The sequence below is a fragment of the Melospiza georgiana genome, chromosome 20 (genome assembly GCF_028018845.1).
Source record: "Melospiza georgiana isolate bMelGeo1 chromosome 20, bMelGeo1.pri, whole genome shotgun sequence".
NCBI classification, from domain to species: domain Eukaryota; kingdom Metazoa; phylum Chordata; class Aves; order Passeriformes; family Passerellidae; genus Melospiza; species Melospiza georgiana.
The window spans coordinates 1,735,717-1,752,354 of NC_080449.1; the positions used below are offsets into that span (position 1 = coordinate 1,735,717).

At 58.8% G+C, this 16,638-nt stretch overlaps 3 protein-coding genes across 6 annotated transcripts; all 3 read right to left on the minus strand.

Moving 5' to 3' along the window:
- Positions 1–4,702: 4,702 nt before the first annotated feature.
- Positions 4,703–8,437, minus strand: LCNL1 (lipocalin like 1). 2 transcript variants are annotated; one of them, XM_058038090.1, is made up of 7 exons: positions 8,148–8,435; positions 7,562–7,701; positions 7,004–7,074; positions 6,311–6,421; positions 5,716–5,817; positions 5,460–5,485; positions 4,703–4,870 (listed from the first exon to the last, which is right to left on the minus strand). In XM_058038090.1, the coding sequence occupies exons 1-6, from the start codon at positions 8,241–8,243 to the stop codon at positions 5,460–5,462; spliced, it is 546 nt and encodes a 181-aa protein (XP_057894073.1). In that variant the 5' UTR covers positions 8,244–8,435; the 3' UTR covers positions 4,703–4,870. The 2 variants fall into 2 exon arrangements, with proteins under 2 accessions (XP_057894073.1, XP_057894074.1); XM_058038091.1 differs by lacking the exon at positions 4,703–4,870 and adding an exon at positions 4,879–5,016 and having other exon boundaries at positions 8,148–8,437.
- A 1,042-nt stretch (positions 8,438–9,479) lies between these two features.
- On the minus strand, positions 9,480–11,992 carry LOC131091946 (lipocalin-15-like). 2 transcript variants are annotated; one of them, XM_058038345.1, is made up of 6 exons: positions 11,885–11,992; positions 11,132–11,271; positions 10,898–10,962; positions 10,495–10,608; positions 9,895–10,018; positions 9,480–9,627 (listed from the first exon to the last, which is right to left on the minus strand). In XM_058038345.1, the coding sequence occupies exons 1-6, from the start codon at positions 11,978–11,980 to the stop codon at positions 9,624–9,626; spliced, it is 543 nt and encodes a 180-aa protein (XP_057894328.1). In that variant the 5' UTR covers positions 11,981–11,992; the 3' UTR covers positions 9,480–9,623. The 2 variants fall into 2 exon arrangements, with proteins under 2 accessions (XP_057894328.1, XP_057894327.1); XM_058038344.1 differs by lacking the exons at positions 9,480–9,627; positions 9,895–10,018 and having other exon boundaries at positions 10,355–10,608.
- Positions 11,993–12,886: 894 nt separating this feature from the next.
- Positions 12,887–15,437, minus strand: PTGDS (prostaglandin D2 synthase). Of its 2 annotated transcripts, XM_058038252.1 has the most exons (7): positions 15,295–15,437; positions 14,221–14,360; positions 14,062–14,138; positions 13,831–13,944; positions 13,524–13,625; positions 13,291–13,316; positions 12,887–13,053 (listed from the first exon to the last, which is right to left on the minus strand). In XM_058038252.1, exons 1-6 carry the CDS (start codon positions 15,391–15,393, stop codon positions 13,291–13,293), a joined length of 558 nt encoding a protein of 185 aa, XP_057894235.1. In that variant the 5' UTR covers positions 15,394–15,437; the 3' UTR covers positions 12,887–13,053. The 2 variants fall into 2 exon arrangements, with proteins under 2 accessions (XP_057894235.1, XP_057894234.1); XM_058038251.1 differs by having other exon boundaries at positions 13,831–14,138.
- Positions 15,438–16,638: the final 1,201 nt, after the last annotated feature.

A 16,638-nucleotide genomic window follows, 5' to 3' on the forward strand; every position in this document is an offset into this window, starting at 1 on the left:
CCAGTGGGCTCATGGGCCTCCTCAGGTCAGGTTCTCTGGCACCAGTTGCCTTACTGGAAGTTCCAGTAAGTGGAACTTACAGTGCAGAGGTATGAAGCACAGCAGATTGTGTGTCCTGCCACCATGAAACTCCTCTGCCTGTGAGCCGGGGCAGGAGAAGCCATCAGAGGTGCTGTGTGAGTGGGATGCAAGTGGCATCTTCATTTCACTCTTCGATAACTCTAGAGCTTTGCAATTACATGTCCTGATCTGATAGTCATTAGGGAATGATCAGCCAGTCATTGGCAGGGACTGTTTGCCTTTCTGCTAATTAAGTTGCATTTGATTTACAATCAAATCTAATGAATCAAGTGAGCTTGAGGCAGGCTCAAGGGAAGAACAGGCCAGCTCCACAGCCTTGCTGTTCATGAGGAGCCACATCCCAGGGACGCTGCCAGGCATGGGGCAATGAGGCACACGTGTGCAAGGTGAGCAGGGCTGTGTTTGTGGCAGGCACAGGGCTCCTGCCGTGCTGCTAGCAGGTGACCTGTCAGGCTGTGGGCTTTGAGACAGTGCATTGGGTTGGCATGGCCAGGCTATGGCAGGGGGAGCTCTAGGAATGGCTTCTGCAAGAAGCTGCCAGAAGCTTCCACCATGTCCAGCAGAGCCAATCCCTGGTGGCTCCAAGGATGGACATGTCACTGGCCAAGGCTAGGCCAGTTAGGAGTGGTAATGCCTCTGAGATTACATATTTAAGAAGGAAAGAAAGAGGCTTTTGTGCAGTTGTAATTGTGGCCAGATAAGAGCGAGGTGAGAATATGTGAGAGGAAAGCTCTGCAGACACGAAGGTCAGCAGAGAAGGAGGGGAAGGAGCTGCTCCAGGTGTTGGAGCTGAGATTCCCCTGAGCCTGTGGTGAAGACCATGGTGCCCCTGCAGCCCAAGGATGCCGTAGGAGTGCAGAGATCCACCTGCAGCTCCTGGAGGAGCCTATGCTGGAGCAGGGAGATGCCTGAGAGGAGGCTGTGACCCTGTGGCAAGCCCATGGTGGAGCAGGATTCTGGCAGGGACCTGCAGACCTGTGGAGAGAGGAGGCCACACTAGAGCAGGTTTGCTGTGACCCTGTGGGGGACCTATACTGGAGCAGCCTGTTCCTTGAAGGACTGACCCCATGGAAAAGTGACTCACATTGCAGCAGTTTGGCTAGGACTGTTGCTTGTGAACTGGACTCACATTTCAGAAGTTCATGGAAAACTATTCCCCCATGGGAGGGACCCTATGCTGGAGCAGCAGAATGACTTCTGTCCCTGAGCAGTGTCCCATTCCTGTCTCCCTGCACCACTGTGGGGAAGAAGGTAGAGCTGGTAAAGAGGGAGGGGTGAAAGGTGTTTTTAAGGTCTTATTTTATTTTTCATTATCCTGCTCTGATTTTGTTAGCAATAAATTAATATCTCTAATTCGAGCCTGTTTTGCCTGTGACGATGAGTGAACTATCCCAGTCCTTATCTCAACTCATAAATCCTTTGTCATATTTTCTCTTCCCCGTCCAGCTGCAGAGGGGACAGATGGAGAGGCTTTAGTGGGTGCCTGGGGTCCAGCCAGGGTCACTCACTACAGCCAGACACCCTGTGCTGGCATGGAGAGCTCCTCAGGCCAGGGCTCCTCTGGCTGCCAGGCCAGGAGAGAGACAAGGGGGCCAAGGAGGAGAGCCCTGGCTGCTGGCTGTGCACGAGGGGCAGGGAACAGCCCGGGGCACGGATCCCAGAGGGGCTGCTGCTCCTCTCCTGCACCTCCCGTCGCAACAGGAGTGTGGCAGCTTCAGTGTTTGGGGTGCCGTGTGATTCCAACAGACCCCTGGATGTGTGCTGAGAGAGGAAAGGCTGTTCTGGGCTCACACCCATCAGACTCCAGCAGCACTTGGGGAAAACCCTGTGGTCTCACTCTGCACCCTCCAAGGCAGAAGGACAAGTCTGGTTCTGAGTGACTCCTGCTGCGGTGACTACACCACAGCTGGGGACTGGTGCTGCACCCGTCACATGCACGGGAACATCCAGGAGCCTCCAACACAAGACTGCTCCAGGCAGGTTGGTTGGGCACCCTTGCACTCAGGTTTTTTGGGATTGCCTAGCGCCCACAGGTCCCAAGCAGCAAGTGGGACCTGGGTCAGAGGCTGAAATTAAAGTGTCATCATTGTGCTAGCTGGTGCTACTTTTACAACCTGAGATGATTCCATACAGTCACATTTTATTTTTAAAAAAAGAAAAAATGAGAAGTCAAGAGGATTAACTATCACATATGGCACAGAGATTGTCTGGAAAGACCAGCTTAGCTTTCCTCTGAGTGCTTAAGCTGATATTAGCAAATACAAGCCCTAAAAAACATTGGGAAGCCTAAATGGAACCCAGCATGATTGCATCAATTTAAAGAATCTGATTAGAAATAGCATAAACATTCTTTAACTTATTGAAGACAGCTGAAGGCAACAATGTTAGACAAACAACGAAGACACCAGCATCTGGCGCCTTGCTCCTCTGCTTTGAGAAATGACAGCTGCAATTTCTTCAAGGCTCTGGCAGCAGGAATTTATACTAGAAAATATTTGAAAGTAGCTGTTTAAATTCAAAGAAAAGAAGCGGATGGAAAAGTGAAGAAACCCTGCATCCACTTTGGCCGAGAAGGAGCTTTGGTGGATCCTCAGAATGGACAATCTTCTCTGCAAACACTTCAGAAGTTCTGTCCTGCCAATGGAGAAGGGCAAGTGAGTAATAAGACGGAGGAGATGACATTTCCAGGCAAAACAACTCGAACATCACTCCAGCACCCCATCTGCCACTTACAATCCCTTTGGTGCCTTCTAGTTTTCACCAGACAATGAGAAGAATGTGCCAGGCTCTGCAGAGGCCCCCTCACAGTGTAGGAGATACTCACAATAGCTGCAATAAATGCCAGATTTCATTGATGTCTTGGCAAACTATGACACAGGGCAGACTGAATGGAACTTTTGCACAGGAAAATCACACCTCAGAAATACACCTCTCTGGAGGAGTCAACAAGATATAAGCCTTGGACATCCTCATGTCACCCGGCAAGTCCATCAAAGCTCGCAGGGGGCAAGCTGGCATAGGTTAGGGAAGAAGATCTCACTAAGATAAATCACAGAATGATTTCGACTGGAAGGTCATCCAGTCCAACCTCCTTTCTCAAGCAGAGCCCCCCAGAGCAGTCACTCAGGATTGTGTCCAGACGGTTTTGAGCTCCTCCAGACATGACTCCAGGCCCTCTTGGGCAGCCTGTCCCGGTGCTTGGTCACCCACCCAGTGAAGAGTGGCTGAGAGAAAGGCAGGAAAGTCACCCAGAGGGGTCACTGTGCTGACTGAAACATATCTGGTAAAACATCTCATCCACGTGCAGTGAGTGCCAGAGGGGGCAGCATGAGGAGATATTAGAAGACCAGAGAATAGGACAAGGCTCCATGAAAATCTCAGTTGTACCCCCACCTCTTCAGGGAGGTGGAGGTCCAGGTCTGGCCAGGCAGCCCCAGCAGGGACATGGCCTGAACGGGGCAAGGAGAGAGAGGGTGAGAGGGGAGGCTGGGAGGACAAGGAGGCTTGTCAAAGATTCAAGATCTGGAACAGCATAAGGAGCACGAATAGAGATGATCTTGCATCACCAGCAGCCATCAGGTGCTGCTCTCAAACTGCTCCTCAGCCACCAAAAGCTGTCCCCACACTTCCCTTGCCCCAACACCCTTCTGCCGTCTCCATCAGTTTTTGGGCCCCTGTGTCTGGGCTGATCCTCACTGCACCAGCGTGGTCCCCACCAGCCCTGGAATGTTTCCATGGCCCTTGGCTGTGCAGCTGAAGATGGAATCAGCATGACAAGCAAAAGGGAGAGCAGAGGCAAGTGAAGCTTCTTGCTGCAGGATGCCACCATTGCTGAGTAGGTGCCTAAACCCAGGAAGCCCTTAGGAACATTCAGGGAAGAAAAGTCCCTTTTAATCAGATATATGATGACATCTGGCCAGGTTTGTGGGGGGATAAAGGAGTATTGGATGAACTGCAGAGACAGATGCAAGCTTGATGGAAGGGCTGAGGGACTGTGGAGTGCTGCATGGGGACCCACCGCCTGCTCTGCACGGATGGGACTCACACCCAGCAAACACTGAACTGTCAGCTTGTGTGTCCTCACAGCCCAGCTCCAGCAGGGCTTTTCTCTGTGTGCTGCCCAGAAACCACAGGCAGCTCTCCAGGTTTGGCTCCAGAGCATTCAGACAGCCATGTTCCACAACAGCTTGCAGTGGGGCAGAGAGGTCCCAAATCTGAATCTTGCCCTGCCTTGGCTCAGCCTGAGCTGCTGGATGAGCTCCTGGGGCTCCCAGGGGACAGAGAGCTGCAGCCACTGCAGGGCAAGAGGAGGAGAGGTGGTGGGTGGTGCGGGTGGATGCAACCCTCCAAGCCCTCTCAGTGGCCTTTTCCATGCAGCCCCTCTTGCCCACAGGATTCCCAGCCCCACTGCACCCTTTGCCTTATCTCTGCCTGGCCTGGTCCTGCCCCTCTGGGAGGCACCCAGGAGGGAGAAATCTTGTGGCTCTGAAACTGCCCTCACTTGGGCAAGCTCAGCTGGGCTCACTCCTGGCTGCTCACCATCCACAGCCCCCAGGGGGACAACAGGAGAGACCACAGGCCCCAGCACCCCAGGTTGTCCCCAGACAGCTACACCAACACCTGGCGAGAGTTTCTGTTTATTTGGCAAAAAGCAGGGACTGTGTGCTGGAGGAGCAGGGACTGTGTCAGAGTCCTGACAACAGAGCTTAGAAGAAGGATGGTGGAGCAGGAGCCTGGAGCTTCAGAGCATAGGTCTTGGCAGGAGCATCCACAAGCCAGTCTGCACTCTCTGGAAAACAGGTGGGAGAGGTGGTGGTTGGGTGAGGCAAGGAGACCTGTGGGACTCTCCATTAGGATCAGTGCATTCTTCTCCAGTTCTCCCCAGATTTGTAGGGTGAGGCACCTCCAGCAATGGATTTCTAGTAACTCCTACAGCTGTATGGTGAGAAAAACACAGGCTAGGGGGGCAACAGCAAATATGGTTTGCATGGTGAGACACCAACCCACTCTGGCCAGGTTTGCCAGTCCACAAGCCCAAGGTCCCTTGGGCAGGAGCTGCTGTCCTGGCCCTCACTGCCCAAAGGGCTGGACAGACATTTCTCTGGTGGTTTCTGCTCACGTGCCCATGTTCAGTGCCTGGCACATCCCACTGGGGGTCTCTGGACACTGCTCCTTGGGAGTGCCTGGGCACTGCTACCTGGGGGCCCCTGCTGCAGAGAAATATCCAAAGGAATGGTCCTACCTGTGTGCAAGCTCCAGCACCAGCTCAAACCAGAGGAATTCAAAGAGTTCTTGGTGGCCCTTGCCTTGGGGGCACCAAGAAGGTAAATTTCCAGGAGAGAACATTACAAACACCAATTTGCACTGTGGCAACTCACCTACGGTTCACCAAGTCTGCATTCCTCTGTGGAAACAAAGAGAAAGCCTAAGTCTGGTGCTGTGGTCTGAGTAATCCCATTTAGCACCCAAAATAGACTGCTCAGAAGACACTTGTGGGTTTCTTCTTGCTCATTGTGCCCAGCCAGAGCACTGCTGGCTGCCAGCACTCCCTCCTGCCAGCTCAGGCCATGAAGTGGTGGCACTGATGGGCTGAGCTGGTCCCTGCCTGCATGTCCCTGCATGGGCAGTGCTCACCCTGCCTGGGCAAAATCCAGATTGTCTCGTCGGTGAAGCCATTCAGCTTGGCAAGTCTCTTGAACAGCAACTTGATTTTGGGTCTCACCCACTGGGTTTTGCCTAAAGACAAAGACATGAGTTAGCTCCAGGCTGTGCCTGACCCTGCATCTCCTGGGAAGCTGGTGAGTGTGTCCACCTGAGGGTGGCATGGATGGCAGTCCCTGGGAGAAGGCTGGAGGCACTGGTGGAGGCCCTGGAGAGCAGTGGTGGCCAGGCACATGGGACACCCCACCCAGGACACAAGATGAGCCCTGGTCCTGACACCAGTGCAGGGACTCCTCTCGTGGTTCCTGTCCCCACTGATTCTGTTCTGCCTGTGCAGCAGGACCCCCACCCTCCACCCTTCTCCACCCAGAAACCCAATGCCACGGACTGGCAGCCCCAGCCCCCTGCCATGCCAAAGCCCTGCTCCTTCCCTTCCCGGCCACACAGGGAGCACACGCAGTCCCTGCCCCACTCCTGCACCCCACCCGGGCAGGAGTGGAGAGAGAACATCCCCTGGCTCCCGGCCTTGCAGGACCCTTGGAGCAGCTCAGCCCTGCTGGCTACGCACTGTAAAGTCTCAGCATGTGCAAGTTCTTCCCCTCTTTCTCTCTGGTGGCAAAGAGAACCATGTAGGAGCTGCCGTCGGTATCCACCAGCCGCACCGTCTTATTGCCTCTGTCTGCAAAGGGATGTGGAGAAAAATTAATTACCTCCTCCTGGAAACCCCCACTCTGCAAAGGGGCTGTAAAGAGCACGAAGCCCACCAAGCCTGAATTTCCTTGATATCCCCTCATCCTGGTTTCCCCTCTTGCTAAGGCTCCTCAGGAAGCCTGGGGAGCCCACAGACCACAGCAGAGCAGGGGAATGGGGAAGCGAGGGCAGAAAGGGCTGTGGATGGTCAGTGCAGGCTATTGGCCAGTGTCAGACTGCTCCTTGGGCTGGGAATGATGCAAAACCACCCTTGCTCCATCCCCTGGGAACATCCACTCACAGCCCCTTTGCAGAAGGAACCTGCTTTTCCCTAGGGTTTAAACTTGGTCTCAATGTGTTTATCGCAGAGGGAGGGACTGGGGGTCTGCCACGCTGCTGGGCCACAGCCCTGGGGTGCAGCTGGCACCTGAGCACAGAGGGATGTCTCAGCCAGGATGCCGGAGGGGCAGGCAGGCCTGAGGGCCATGTCCCCAGGAGCAGCCAGCTGCTTCAGACAGGGATGGTGGGACATGCCCCTGTCCTGCCCCAGGAGCCAGGCACCCCCACTCACCAGAGCTGTAGTATTCACCCGGGCTGCCTGTTGGCTTGTAGATCGATTCAAACTTCATACATCTCCCAGGGCTGCAGAACAGTGAAGGATGCTCCAGCTGAGGGGAAGGGACTCCCTCTCCCTTCTCCCCTCCCCTGTTCAAGGGCTGCTATCCCAGATGTGAGCCTTGCTGTTCAGAGATGTGATGGTGTGGCCAGGGCAGGAGGGGACAGACACCCTTAGAACAATGGGTACCTGGGGTGGCAGGGGACAGTGCTGGCACCTGGGCATTATCGATGCCCTCACTCATGCTCTGAGCTTCTGGGATGAGGCTGGGTCTGCTGGGAAAGTTGTAATTGTAGGGTCCCGTCCCACCCTCTGTGGTGGCACTGGTCCTGGCCAGTGCTGTCCTGAGCCTGCCCTAAAGATGGGTTGCCCACAGCTGTCCCGAGCCCCTGGTGTTCCTGTCAGAACCCCTGCCCAGATCTTTGGTGAGTGCACTGAGGTGGAGACCCGCCAGTGAAGGTCCAGGGAGGGGTTTGGTAGTGAAGCCTGTGGAGAAAAGCATGTGGGGCTTACGTGGGAATTGCAAAGGAGACCTTCAGGTCACCATCCCCCCGGACCTCAATGCTGGCCATTGCCATCTTCAGCTGGTCCTTTTTTTGGAGGTAGCTCTCCGAGTCAGAGGCCATAGCAGTGATGTACCATGTCCCTGCAATCTGGCAGTGAGAGCAGGCTGTGAGTCCAGAGGAGCAGTCTAGAAAGTCTCCTCCTCAGGGACCAAGCCAGGACAATCTCAGTCCACGGAACATCTACATCCCATCCAGGCAACAAAATTCCCTTAGGGACACCTATGCAGGAGCTGGGTGGCTGTCCTCACCTTGTGTGTCAGCAAAGCAAATGGTGGCTGTAGTGACCCCAGCGGTCCCCAGTACCAAAACACCTTTACAGTCCTCCCTGCTCTGCTGGTAAGTGGAGAACAAGCTCTTCCCCTTCCCTTCCCTTCCCTTCCCTTCCCTTCCCTTCCCTTCCCTTCCCTTCCCTTCCCTTCCCTTCCCTTCCCTTCCCTTCCCTTCCCTTCCCTTCCCTTCCCTTCCCTTCCCTTCCCTTCCCTTCCCTTCCCTTCCCTTCCCTTCCCTTCCCTTCCCCAGATGCTGAGGGTCACCTTGCTCACGTCCGGCTCCGCCGTTCGCGGGTCCCCAGCCTGCACCCGCCACAAGCACAGCAGGACCATGCCCAGGCTCAGCCCCAGGGTCCTCATCTCGCCTCAGCTCCTGTGCTCTCAGCCGTGGGATGGGGAGCGGTGCCGCCGCTGTCGCATTTATAGCTCCGCGCTGCCGCCCCCGCTGGAGCCGTGCCGAGCCGTGCCGAGCCGTGCCGGGCCCCAGGGAACGCTCTCGGCTTGGCTTGGGCAAGGGGTGGGTCCGATCCGCAGGGCAGCCAAGGGTCAACAACGCCCTGCGGCAGAGAGGGGCTTGTGCCTGCCAGCCCCAAAACGGAGTTACAGGAACCGTTGCGCCACTGCTGAAATTTGGGATTTCCCCCGTCTTTTTAGTTGCTTGTGAAAGAACAAAGCGAACTGTTGTTTGCCAACGGGCTGCCAGGAGGAGCGGGAGATTCTTCCCGGCACCGGCCCCGGGGCAGCCCCGTTGCCCAGCTCCCCAAGGCCCTCGGTGACCCGTTCTCCTTCTGGAACGTGCCCCAGGGCAGCTGCCGGGATCCTGCCCAAACCCAGCCCGTCCAGGCTCAGCCTGACCCGCGGTGCCTGCGCTGGGGCCCGCAGGGTCTGCCGAGCGGGCTGTGCCCGAGCAGCGCGGGCAGAGCAAGGGGCTCGTGTCGCTGTGGAAGTGTGTCCCTCCTGCCCGGAGTGTGATGTCCCCTGTGGCCTGGCTCTGCCAGGCTTCTGGGGTCACAGCCCAACGTCTGCCTGGGCACCGAGGGACTGCAAGGCAGGGAGGCAGAGGGGGGACCAGAGACTGCCTTCACTGTGCAGGAGGTGGAGGCAGATAAAACCTGCCCTTGGGGCTCATGGCAGCATGGCCTTGCTTTGGTGAGATGGGGGACCAAGGCGGGTGGCAGGCATGTGGGTCCCAGTCCGGCCACAGGCAGCCCTGGTGCCACCCCGTTCCCAGCTGGGTGGCCTGGGAGAGGACTGAGCAGGGAATGGGGTTTCTGGGGGTGTCCCTGCAGGCAGCACTGGGCAGCCTGACTGCTTCACCCTATCTGCCCAGAGCTACTGACCTCCCAGCTAGGCTGTGCCAGCCCCTGTCCACCCTGGCTCCATTCTTCCCTCCCCTGGCAGCTGCTCCCCTGCACTTTCCCCATCCTCTGCTCCCCATCCTCCCCATGCTGGGCACAGCAAACATCACATCCAGGGAGCCCCTTAAAACCTGTGGGGGCCTGACAGGAAGGGTCAGCTCCAGAACTGTTGGGCTCAGGGTGCCTGGGGACCCTGGCACCACCTTGCTCCCGCCAACAAAGCACCAAGCTCTGGGGCAGCTGCTGCATCTATTTATTTAGGAGGTTGATGGTGATCCTGGTATGGAGCAGGGGGTCTGCCAGAGCCTGAAGGATGGGAAGGAGCACCACGGAGTGGGGCGCAGAGCCCATAGTCCGCCAGGTCTGGAGGACACGTGGCCCTTCAGCTGCAGAGGGAGGACAGGCAGATGAATGGTCAGAGCAGGGCAAAGCCAAGGTGACAGAGCCCCGCGGCAAGTGGGGGATCCCCCAGGGCCTGCAAGTCCCTGCTCAGCCCAGGCCGTGCTGAAAGGGAGTCACAGCTTTCCCTGGCCACACTCACCTCATGTCCCTGGTGCATTGATCTGTTGGGAAGCAAAGAGAGGGGTGAGTGTGCAGCTGGCAGCACCCCGAGCCCCTGCACAGTCCGCACACAGAGGGGCCGCAGCTGCCACCCTGTGCCCTTGGGCCACTCACCTGACTTGGGCAGGATGGCCAGCATGTCCTGAGTCAGGCCCATGGTGGGGATGAGCTCCATGAACTTCTGCAGGAGCTGGGGGCTCACGTCCTGCTCCCTTGCTGCAGCCACAAACCCAGAGTGGGGGCTGGTGAATCCCAGCAAGGAATCCCAGCAAGGAATCCCACAGCCAGCCCCACACTGGGGCCCCGGTACTGCGGGGCAGCAGCTGAACCCCAGGGAAGGGCCAAGGTGAAGCCATGAACACGCAGGGTGGACTCACAGCTGCCCTGGGCTGGCAGCAAAGGGTCACAAGCCGCTTGGGATCAGTGACCCATTTGTTTGGGGTGGTTTGGGGTGGCTGGCAGGCTTGGGATGCTGCAGCTGGGCTTGCACACGGCAGGGGGCTCTGGTTCAACCCGCAACCAGCTGGGGATTACTTTAGTGCAAGGTTTCATTCACCCCAAAATTAATTCCCTAGGTGATGGACATGGGGTGCTGCTGGTGGTGGCCCTGGGTAGTGGTGGGGAGCCCAGTCCCTGCCTGCTGCTGGTGCCCTCATCCCTTTCCAGGAGCCAGGTCCCCACTCCCAACATACTGAGGAGCTGCAGCGCCGTGCTGGACTCTGCCTCGCTGTGCTGGACCTCGTGCAGGACAGCGTAGTGGCTGTAGTCTGTCTCCATCACACACAGATTCCTCTTCTCTTGTGCTCCTAAGGACCCCAGAGGTGACAGTCTGGGTAACATGGTACAGTCTGAGCCCTCCTGGGCCCTGCTGAGGCCCACAGCTCAGTGCTCAAACCTCAAATTTGCCTGAAGGCCATATGAGGAAGGACCCCCTGCTCAATGTGGAGGAGCCAGGTGCCCACCCACCCACAACCTCTTGCTACGCCATGAAGGCAGAGGGGCCAAGCCCACCTCCCACTACTGCCGAGGCACGGGGGCTGGGGATGCCCTCTGTTTCGGGGTACCCATGGCTCCAAAGCCCCTCTCCACACGTACCCATGTAGCGCCCCGCCTGCCCACTCTGCTGGAAGAGCAGCTCAAACTCTTGGCATTTGTCCATCCTGGAAAAGGAACATGAAAAAGATAAATGTGACCAGACCCATGGGAAGGCAGCAGGGTGAGATGGGCCCAGCCTGCCCAGGGGGATGCACTGAGGCAGAACTGGGCAACCCAGAGCAGTGGGGGAGTTCCTGCCCACAGGGGAACACAGTGAGCAGGATGGACACTTACAGGGGTAAGACCAACTTCATGGCCAGGTCCCCTTCTGGTGTGAAGCTGGCGATGGCTGTGGATGACTTCATCCCATCCTTCATCTTCAGGAAGACGGAGCAGTTGGAAGCAATGGCTGTGACATGCCACTCCCCTGCAAACTGCAGCGGGACATCACCGGTGGAATTTGGAAAAGTTGTGGAGACCTGCCAGGGGGACCTGCACTCCTCCATTAGGGGGACTTGGAAGCCCACTGCAGAAATTTGCCAGGGGCTACAGCGGACCTGCCACTCTCTGTGGGGACCTGTCACCCTCTTCAGGGACCAGTCACCATCTGTGGGGATCTGCCCTCCACCACAGGCAACATGACAGCCCACTATAGAAACCTGCCAGCTGGTGGTGGCAGACCTGCCACCCTCTGTGGGGAGCAGCCAGGCAAACGTGGGGAACTGCCACCTTCCTGCACGCAGAACACCCTGTCCTGCCCCATGCTGAGAGTACAGGTGCAGCACCTGGCCCGTGTTCCCTGGGAAAGCGCCACACGCTTGCAGACATCATGGCCCCACGTGCTGGTGTCCGTGCGGTAGGGCTGTTGTTGGTGCTGGACACAGTTCCAGGACTGACCTGGTTTTGCACAGGCTCTCCTGGGAGCTGCCCTGGAGCTGGCTCAGGGATGGGGCTGGCAGGTGCCCGGGGGTGCAGCACAGACCCCCTGCCCCAGCCAGCCCCTCCAGTGCAGGCAGGATGTTCTGGGCAGCACCGTGCTGTGCTTACCTTCTCGGTGTCCAGGTCCGGCTGCACGGGCACCTGGGCTCCCGCCTGCAGCAGGCAGAGCAGGGCTAGAGCCAGGCTGGACAGTGCTGCTGCCATCCTCACCCTGGAGTGGATGTGGGCAGGAGAGGCTGCACCCACTTTATAGCCCCCACTGCTGGCAGCACTCCTGCCCACGCCAGCTTTATGCAACAGGTTACACAAGAGCCGGGGTAACCTGTGCCTGGCTTAGGTGACAGTGCTGGCCCTGTCCCCCCCAGTTCCAGATGAATGCAGCCTTGTGTGAGACCCAGCCCGGAGCACGCCAGGACCCAGCGCTGCCCCGTTTCTGCTCTGTACGGGAGGAATGTGACATGCACGCCAGGGGCCCCCTCCTGGCTGTTCCCATTGGCTCCAGGGTCCGTCAGTGGTGGCACGGATCCTGCCTCAGGGTCCTCAGTGCCAGAGAATGGTTATGTTGGTGTTCTACGCCAGGCTGAGCCACAGCCCAGCGCCCTCAGAAGGGTTCTTAGGCTGGTAGCAGCAGGCTCAGACCCCGCTGCTGGAGAGGGTCCGGGTTCATGGGATGGAGCCCAGGAGATGCTCAGGATCAAGCCACACCCAGAGCTCACAGACATCCTTCTTCTTCATGTCCATCCTTCCCCAGACTTCTGGAGACCCCCTGATTGCCCATTGCCCCATTCCCATGCTGCCAGCCTGCTCTCCAGCAGGAAAACCAAGGCAGGGAGGTCAGGGAGCCCAGGGTGCCCAAGGAGCAGAGGGGGAGCAGATGCCCAGGGGTCCTAGACTCAGGGACCCTTTTTTGTGGGACAGGCCAGGTTCAGTGGCCAGGCAGCACCATGGGGCAGGGCTGTGAGTGCACCTGGGGTCTCACCCCAGCAGCTCCAAGGCCAGGAGCTGGGGTCTGCCCTGACCACTAAGCCCAGTCCCAACCCTGTTGGCCATGCTCTCCCCTGCCCATTGCCTTGTTTGGGCCTGCCCCACAACAATCCAGCAGGCAAGGGCTGTTTGTTTATGGGCTTTAATGGAGACAGGGATACAGGTGTGGATTGTGAAGACAGGGAGCGAAGGCTGCTGTGGTTCTGGGGGGCCACTGGGGGTCACATGGGGCAGGGTGGTCACCAGCTTGCGTTGCTGTTGGGGCTCGGGCTGGCAGCAGCTGGTGGCTCTGCCTGGAAAAGATGAGGGACACCAGGTAACACACAGGGGTGACATGGGCCTGGCCAGCATCACACAGAGGGGGTAGACACCCCACAGGGCTGGGTGGGGGATCCCCAGTCGATGTGAGGAGAGCAGCAACCCAGGGAAGGGTTGTGGAGGGGCTGGGGGCTCTGTGGGGTGATGTGGCTTTAAGCATCCCCACATCATCCCACAGGGCTGGTCTGAGCCCCAGTGAAGGCAGGACTCACCTAAGCAGCATCTGCCATGCATTTGTCTGCAGGAGGAAGAAACAGGGAGATCAGCTCAGCTCCTCTGGGGGCTGTGGGAACTCAGCCCCCCTGAGGGATCCTGAATGGGGGCACCCCATGGCTGGCCCCATGGAGAGGCAGGGACAAGCCAGCAGGGTCTCCTCCTTCTCTCCCCCTGTGGTATCTCTCTCACCCCCTGCTCCCCGCCACCATCCCTGCGCTCCCAGGCTCACCCGTCTGGGGCAGGATGAGGATCTCATCGTCGGTCAGGCCCTGCCCCCTGGAGAACTGGGTGAACATCTCCAGGCGTTCGGGACTCAGCTCCTTTGTCCGGCCTGCAGCCAAGAGCAGGGTGAGAGGCAAGTCCCCCCATACCCCCCAGCACAGGGGCACAGGCAGCCCTGCAAGGGGGCCCTGACCCAGCCATCATCCCCCTAAGGTCACCCCAGCTTGGGAAATGACCCTAACCCTGCCCTTCTCTCATGGGAAAGACAGACATCCGGGGGCACGGACAGCATGGGGGTCCTGGGGCAGACGTACTGTAGAGCAGCACCATGGTGGAGGGACCAGTGCTCTTGGAGATCTGGGTGGCCACCAAGGCGTACTCATCGTAGTTGGTCTCCACCACATGGATGTTGTGCTTGCTGCCCCAGCCTGTGGGGAACATGGGGCACAGCTCAGCCCTGAGCTCCAAATCAGCCACAAGGCAGAAGCAGGGACAGCAGGGCTGGGAGCGTGTCCGGGGCTGCCCCACGGAAGCTGAGCACTCACGTGGGCTGGTGTAGCTGAAGCGGCCCGGCTGCTCTGTCTTGGTGTAAAGACTGTTCCTCGTCACGCACTGGTCACCCCTGGGAAGCAGAGCAGCAGGGGATGCACCAGGGGCCACCCCCAGCAGCCCCTCCCCACTCACCCGCTCCCCATGCCCCATACTTTGGGTAGGTGGAGGTAACTTCCAGGTTCCCCTCTGCTGTGGTGGAGATGATGGTTGTGCACATCTTCATCAGGTTCCTCTTCTCTTTGAACCAGTTAGAGTTGGAGGCCAGGCCGATGCTGTACCATCTCCCTGTGAGCTGCACACAGCCTCCACTCAGCCCCAGCTGGGCACAGACCCTGTCTCACCCCCCAGCCCCCACCAGCCCCAGCCTGGGCCATGTCCCTCTCTTCTGGCAGCCCATTCCCTACAGCAGGACAGCATCCCAAGGTCGTCATTTCACAGGGAGCTGCTACAGCTCTTGGCAACCACAAAACTCACGAACAAGGAAATCCCTGTTTCGTGACATGTCCTTTACTGCCCTTGGATGTTTCCTTCCTCTTCACCCCAAGCCCAGGGAATGTGACAGGACTGCCTGGCTCTGAGATACCATTTCCATCCATCTGGGGCTGTGAGGATGGGTCAGGACGCTGGGTCCAGCATGGCTCATTCCATTCTGGTGTATGGAGCCACCAGTGTGATGCCCCTGAGGGAAACTGCCCACCTTGGAGAGCAGCTGTGCTGGGATCACCCTTGCAGCACATCCCAAACCCCTGTCCTTGCAGGAAGTGCCTCCTGCCATCCTCATCACCTGCCTGGAGTGACTATGTCCCCCAGGACCTTTCCAGGGGAGAAGGGATGTAGGGGATATCCCAGCACAGCAGCCCTTGTTTTTTTGTGGCCCTGGGCTGGGGTTTTTACTGGGGAGGGAGGGATTCCCGTGGCCCATCTCTGTGCTGTCAGACTGAGATTGCATTTCTCTCTCTCCCTGTGCATCCACCCCCACCCCGCAGCACAGCAGCAGCTCGGCCCCATGCCCAACCCAGGGTCCTGCCCCACAGCCTCGATGCTGGATCCCTTCCAGAGCCACCAAACCCAGGCGCTGGGAGGTCCCCAGGATGGGAGGCTGCAAGTGCACCAGTGCGAGCCTGGCCCCCATCCACCTGCACCACCCCCTCCCCACATTTTCAAGGCAAGGGTCCCCCAAAACAGCCCAAACCTCCTCAGAGGTGATGCTGGTTGGCCTGGGTCACCTTGTCCTGCTGGAAGTCAGCCTGGACAGGAATGCTGTCCTGGGCGTGCAGTGTCCCGAGCAGGGCCAGCCCCAGGATGCTGAGCAGCATGGTCTGCATGGCAGAGCCGAGCCGAGCCGAGCTGGGAGCCGGAGGCAGAGCGCTGCAGTGCTGCAGAGTCTGGCGAGCCCCTATTTATGGCCAGGCGTTGCGGGGCCCCCGGGGGCCAGCCCTGCCTCCCCCCGTGCCGTTATGCAAGCTGGAGCAGCAAAGAGCGCTGAAGCCAAAGGGCAAGCAGGGGATCCTGTGAATGCTTCCCTCCTGTTGATATGACATATTTGCTCCAGGGTGCCAAACTGCTCTGCAGTGAAAACAGCCAGCGGCCAGCACGGGGGCTGCCCTGCCCCCAGTGCTGCCAGGCCAGCGCGGGGAGCAGCCACGGAGAGGGGCCAGCGCGGCCCCATCCACACAGGGAGGCCTCACTCGGACCCAGAGTGGGGCTTCGGTGAGATGGAGGAAATGTCCAGTGCCTGCCAGGTCCCAACCCAACCCATGAGACTCGACACCTGCATGTGCTCTTACGGGACACCTTGCTTTGCCTTGACTCAAGTACCTGCATCACCCAAGGAAGTATCTCTGCTGGCCTTAGCTTGGGGTGCGTCCCACTGGTGATCCGGGGAGCCCCAGGTTCACTCCCTGGGCACCAGCATGCAGCCAGATGCACCCCAGAACCTGACACCCCACTCGCTCCACCACCCTGCACCCTTACACAAGAGGGGATGGAGATGCCCTTGCCCCTTGGTTTGGGGTCACCAGTGGGTACTAAGGTGCCCCCCTCAATCTGGGGATGCCCCTGCAGGGTGAGAGCAGCAGATGTACGCTGGGTGCCAGCAGCAACGCCCATGGGTCTGGCAGGGTGTGGGCAGGGCTGGCCATGCCGGGCAGAGCCCCAGTCCCGCGGCGCAGCCCTGCCAAGGCGCTTTACGTAAGGAGCATGTTTGCAGAGCAGCTGGTTTTCCCCTGGCAGCCCCCCCTGCACATTCCCTTCCCCGCGCCCCGCTGCGAGGCCGCCCTGCCCTGCGCACCCCGCGCCTGCCCCGCCCGTGGGCTTAGGAAAACAAAACAAAAGCTGAGCACGCAGGGCTGGACATCACGAGAGCCTGGCTGAGGCCTCGTATGCTGGGCTGGGGCTCAGTCTGCCCCGGAGCTCACCCTCAGGGTGCTGGGGGAGACTGTCTCCATCGGGCACAGGGGCAGGGAACACCCGGGCTGGCACTGGCACTGTCACTGCGGCAGGAACACAAAGCCCCCTCTGCTGCCAGGTACCCCCAGCTCCCTGCCCAGGGGCAAGGAGGGGGCAAGGAC

What these genes read in the sequence shown, in the direction of transcription:
- LCNL1 (XM_058038090.1), bottom strand. Translation starts at nt 8,243, where the DNA reads ATGAGGACCCTGGGGCTGAGCCTGGGCATGGTCCTGCTGTGCTTGTGG. An exon ending in CGGAGCCGGACGTGAGCAAG is followed by an intron (nt 7,702 to 8,147) that starts GTGACCCTCAGC and finishes TCTCACTGCCAG; the next exon opens with ATTGCAGGGACATGGTACAT. An exon ending in GCACATGCTGAGACTTTACA is followed by an intron (nt 5,818 to 6,310) that starts GTGCGTAGCCAG and finishes CTTTGTCTTTAG; the next exon opens with GCAAAACCCAGTGGGTGAGA.
- LOC131091946 (XM_058038344.1), bottom strand. Translation starts at nt 11,980, where the DNA reads ATGGCAGCAGCACTGTCCAGCCTGGCTCTAGCCCTGCTCTGCCTGCTG. An exon ending in CGGACCTGGACACCGAGAAG is followed by an intron (nt 11,272 to 11,884) that starts GTAAGCACAGCA and finishes GTCCCGCTGCAG; the next exon opens with TTTGCAGGGGAGTGGCATGT. An exon ending in GCAGGCGGGGCGCTACATGG is followed by an intron (nt 10,609 to 10,897) that starts GTACGTGTGGAG and finishes TGGGGTCCTTAG; the next exon opens with GAGCACAAGAGAAGAGGAAT.
- PTGDS (XM_058038251.1), bottom strand. Translation starts at nt 15,393, where the DNA reads ATGCAGACCATGCTGCTCAGCATCCTGGGGCTGGCCCTGCTCGGGACA. An exon ending in CTGACTTCCAGCAGGACAAG is followed by an intron (nt 14,361 to 15,294) that starts GTGACCCAGGCC and finishes GGCTGTGTGCAG; the next exon opens with CTCACAGGGAGATGGTACAG. An exon ending in CACCATGGTGCTGCTCTACA is followed by an intron (nt 13,626 to 13,830) that starts GTACGTCTGCCC and finishes TCTTGGCTGCAG; the next exon opens with GCCGGACAAAGGAGCTGAGT.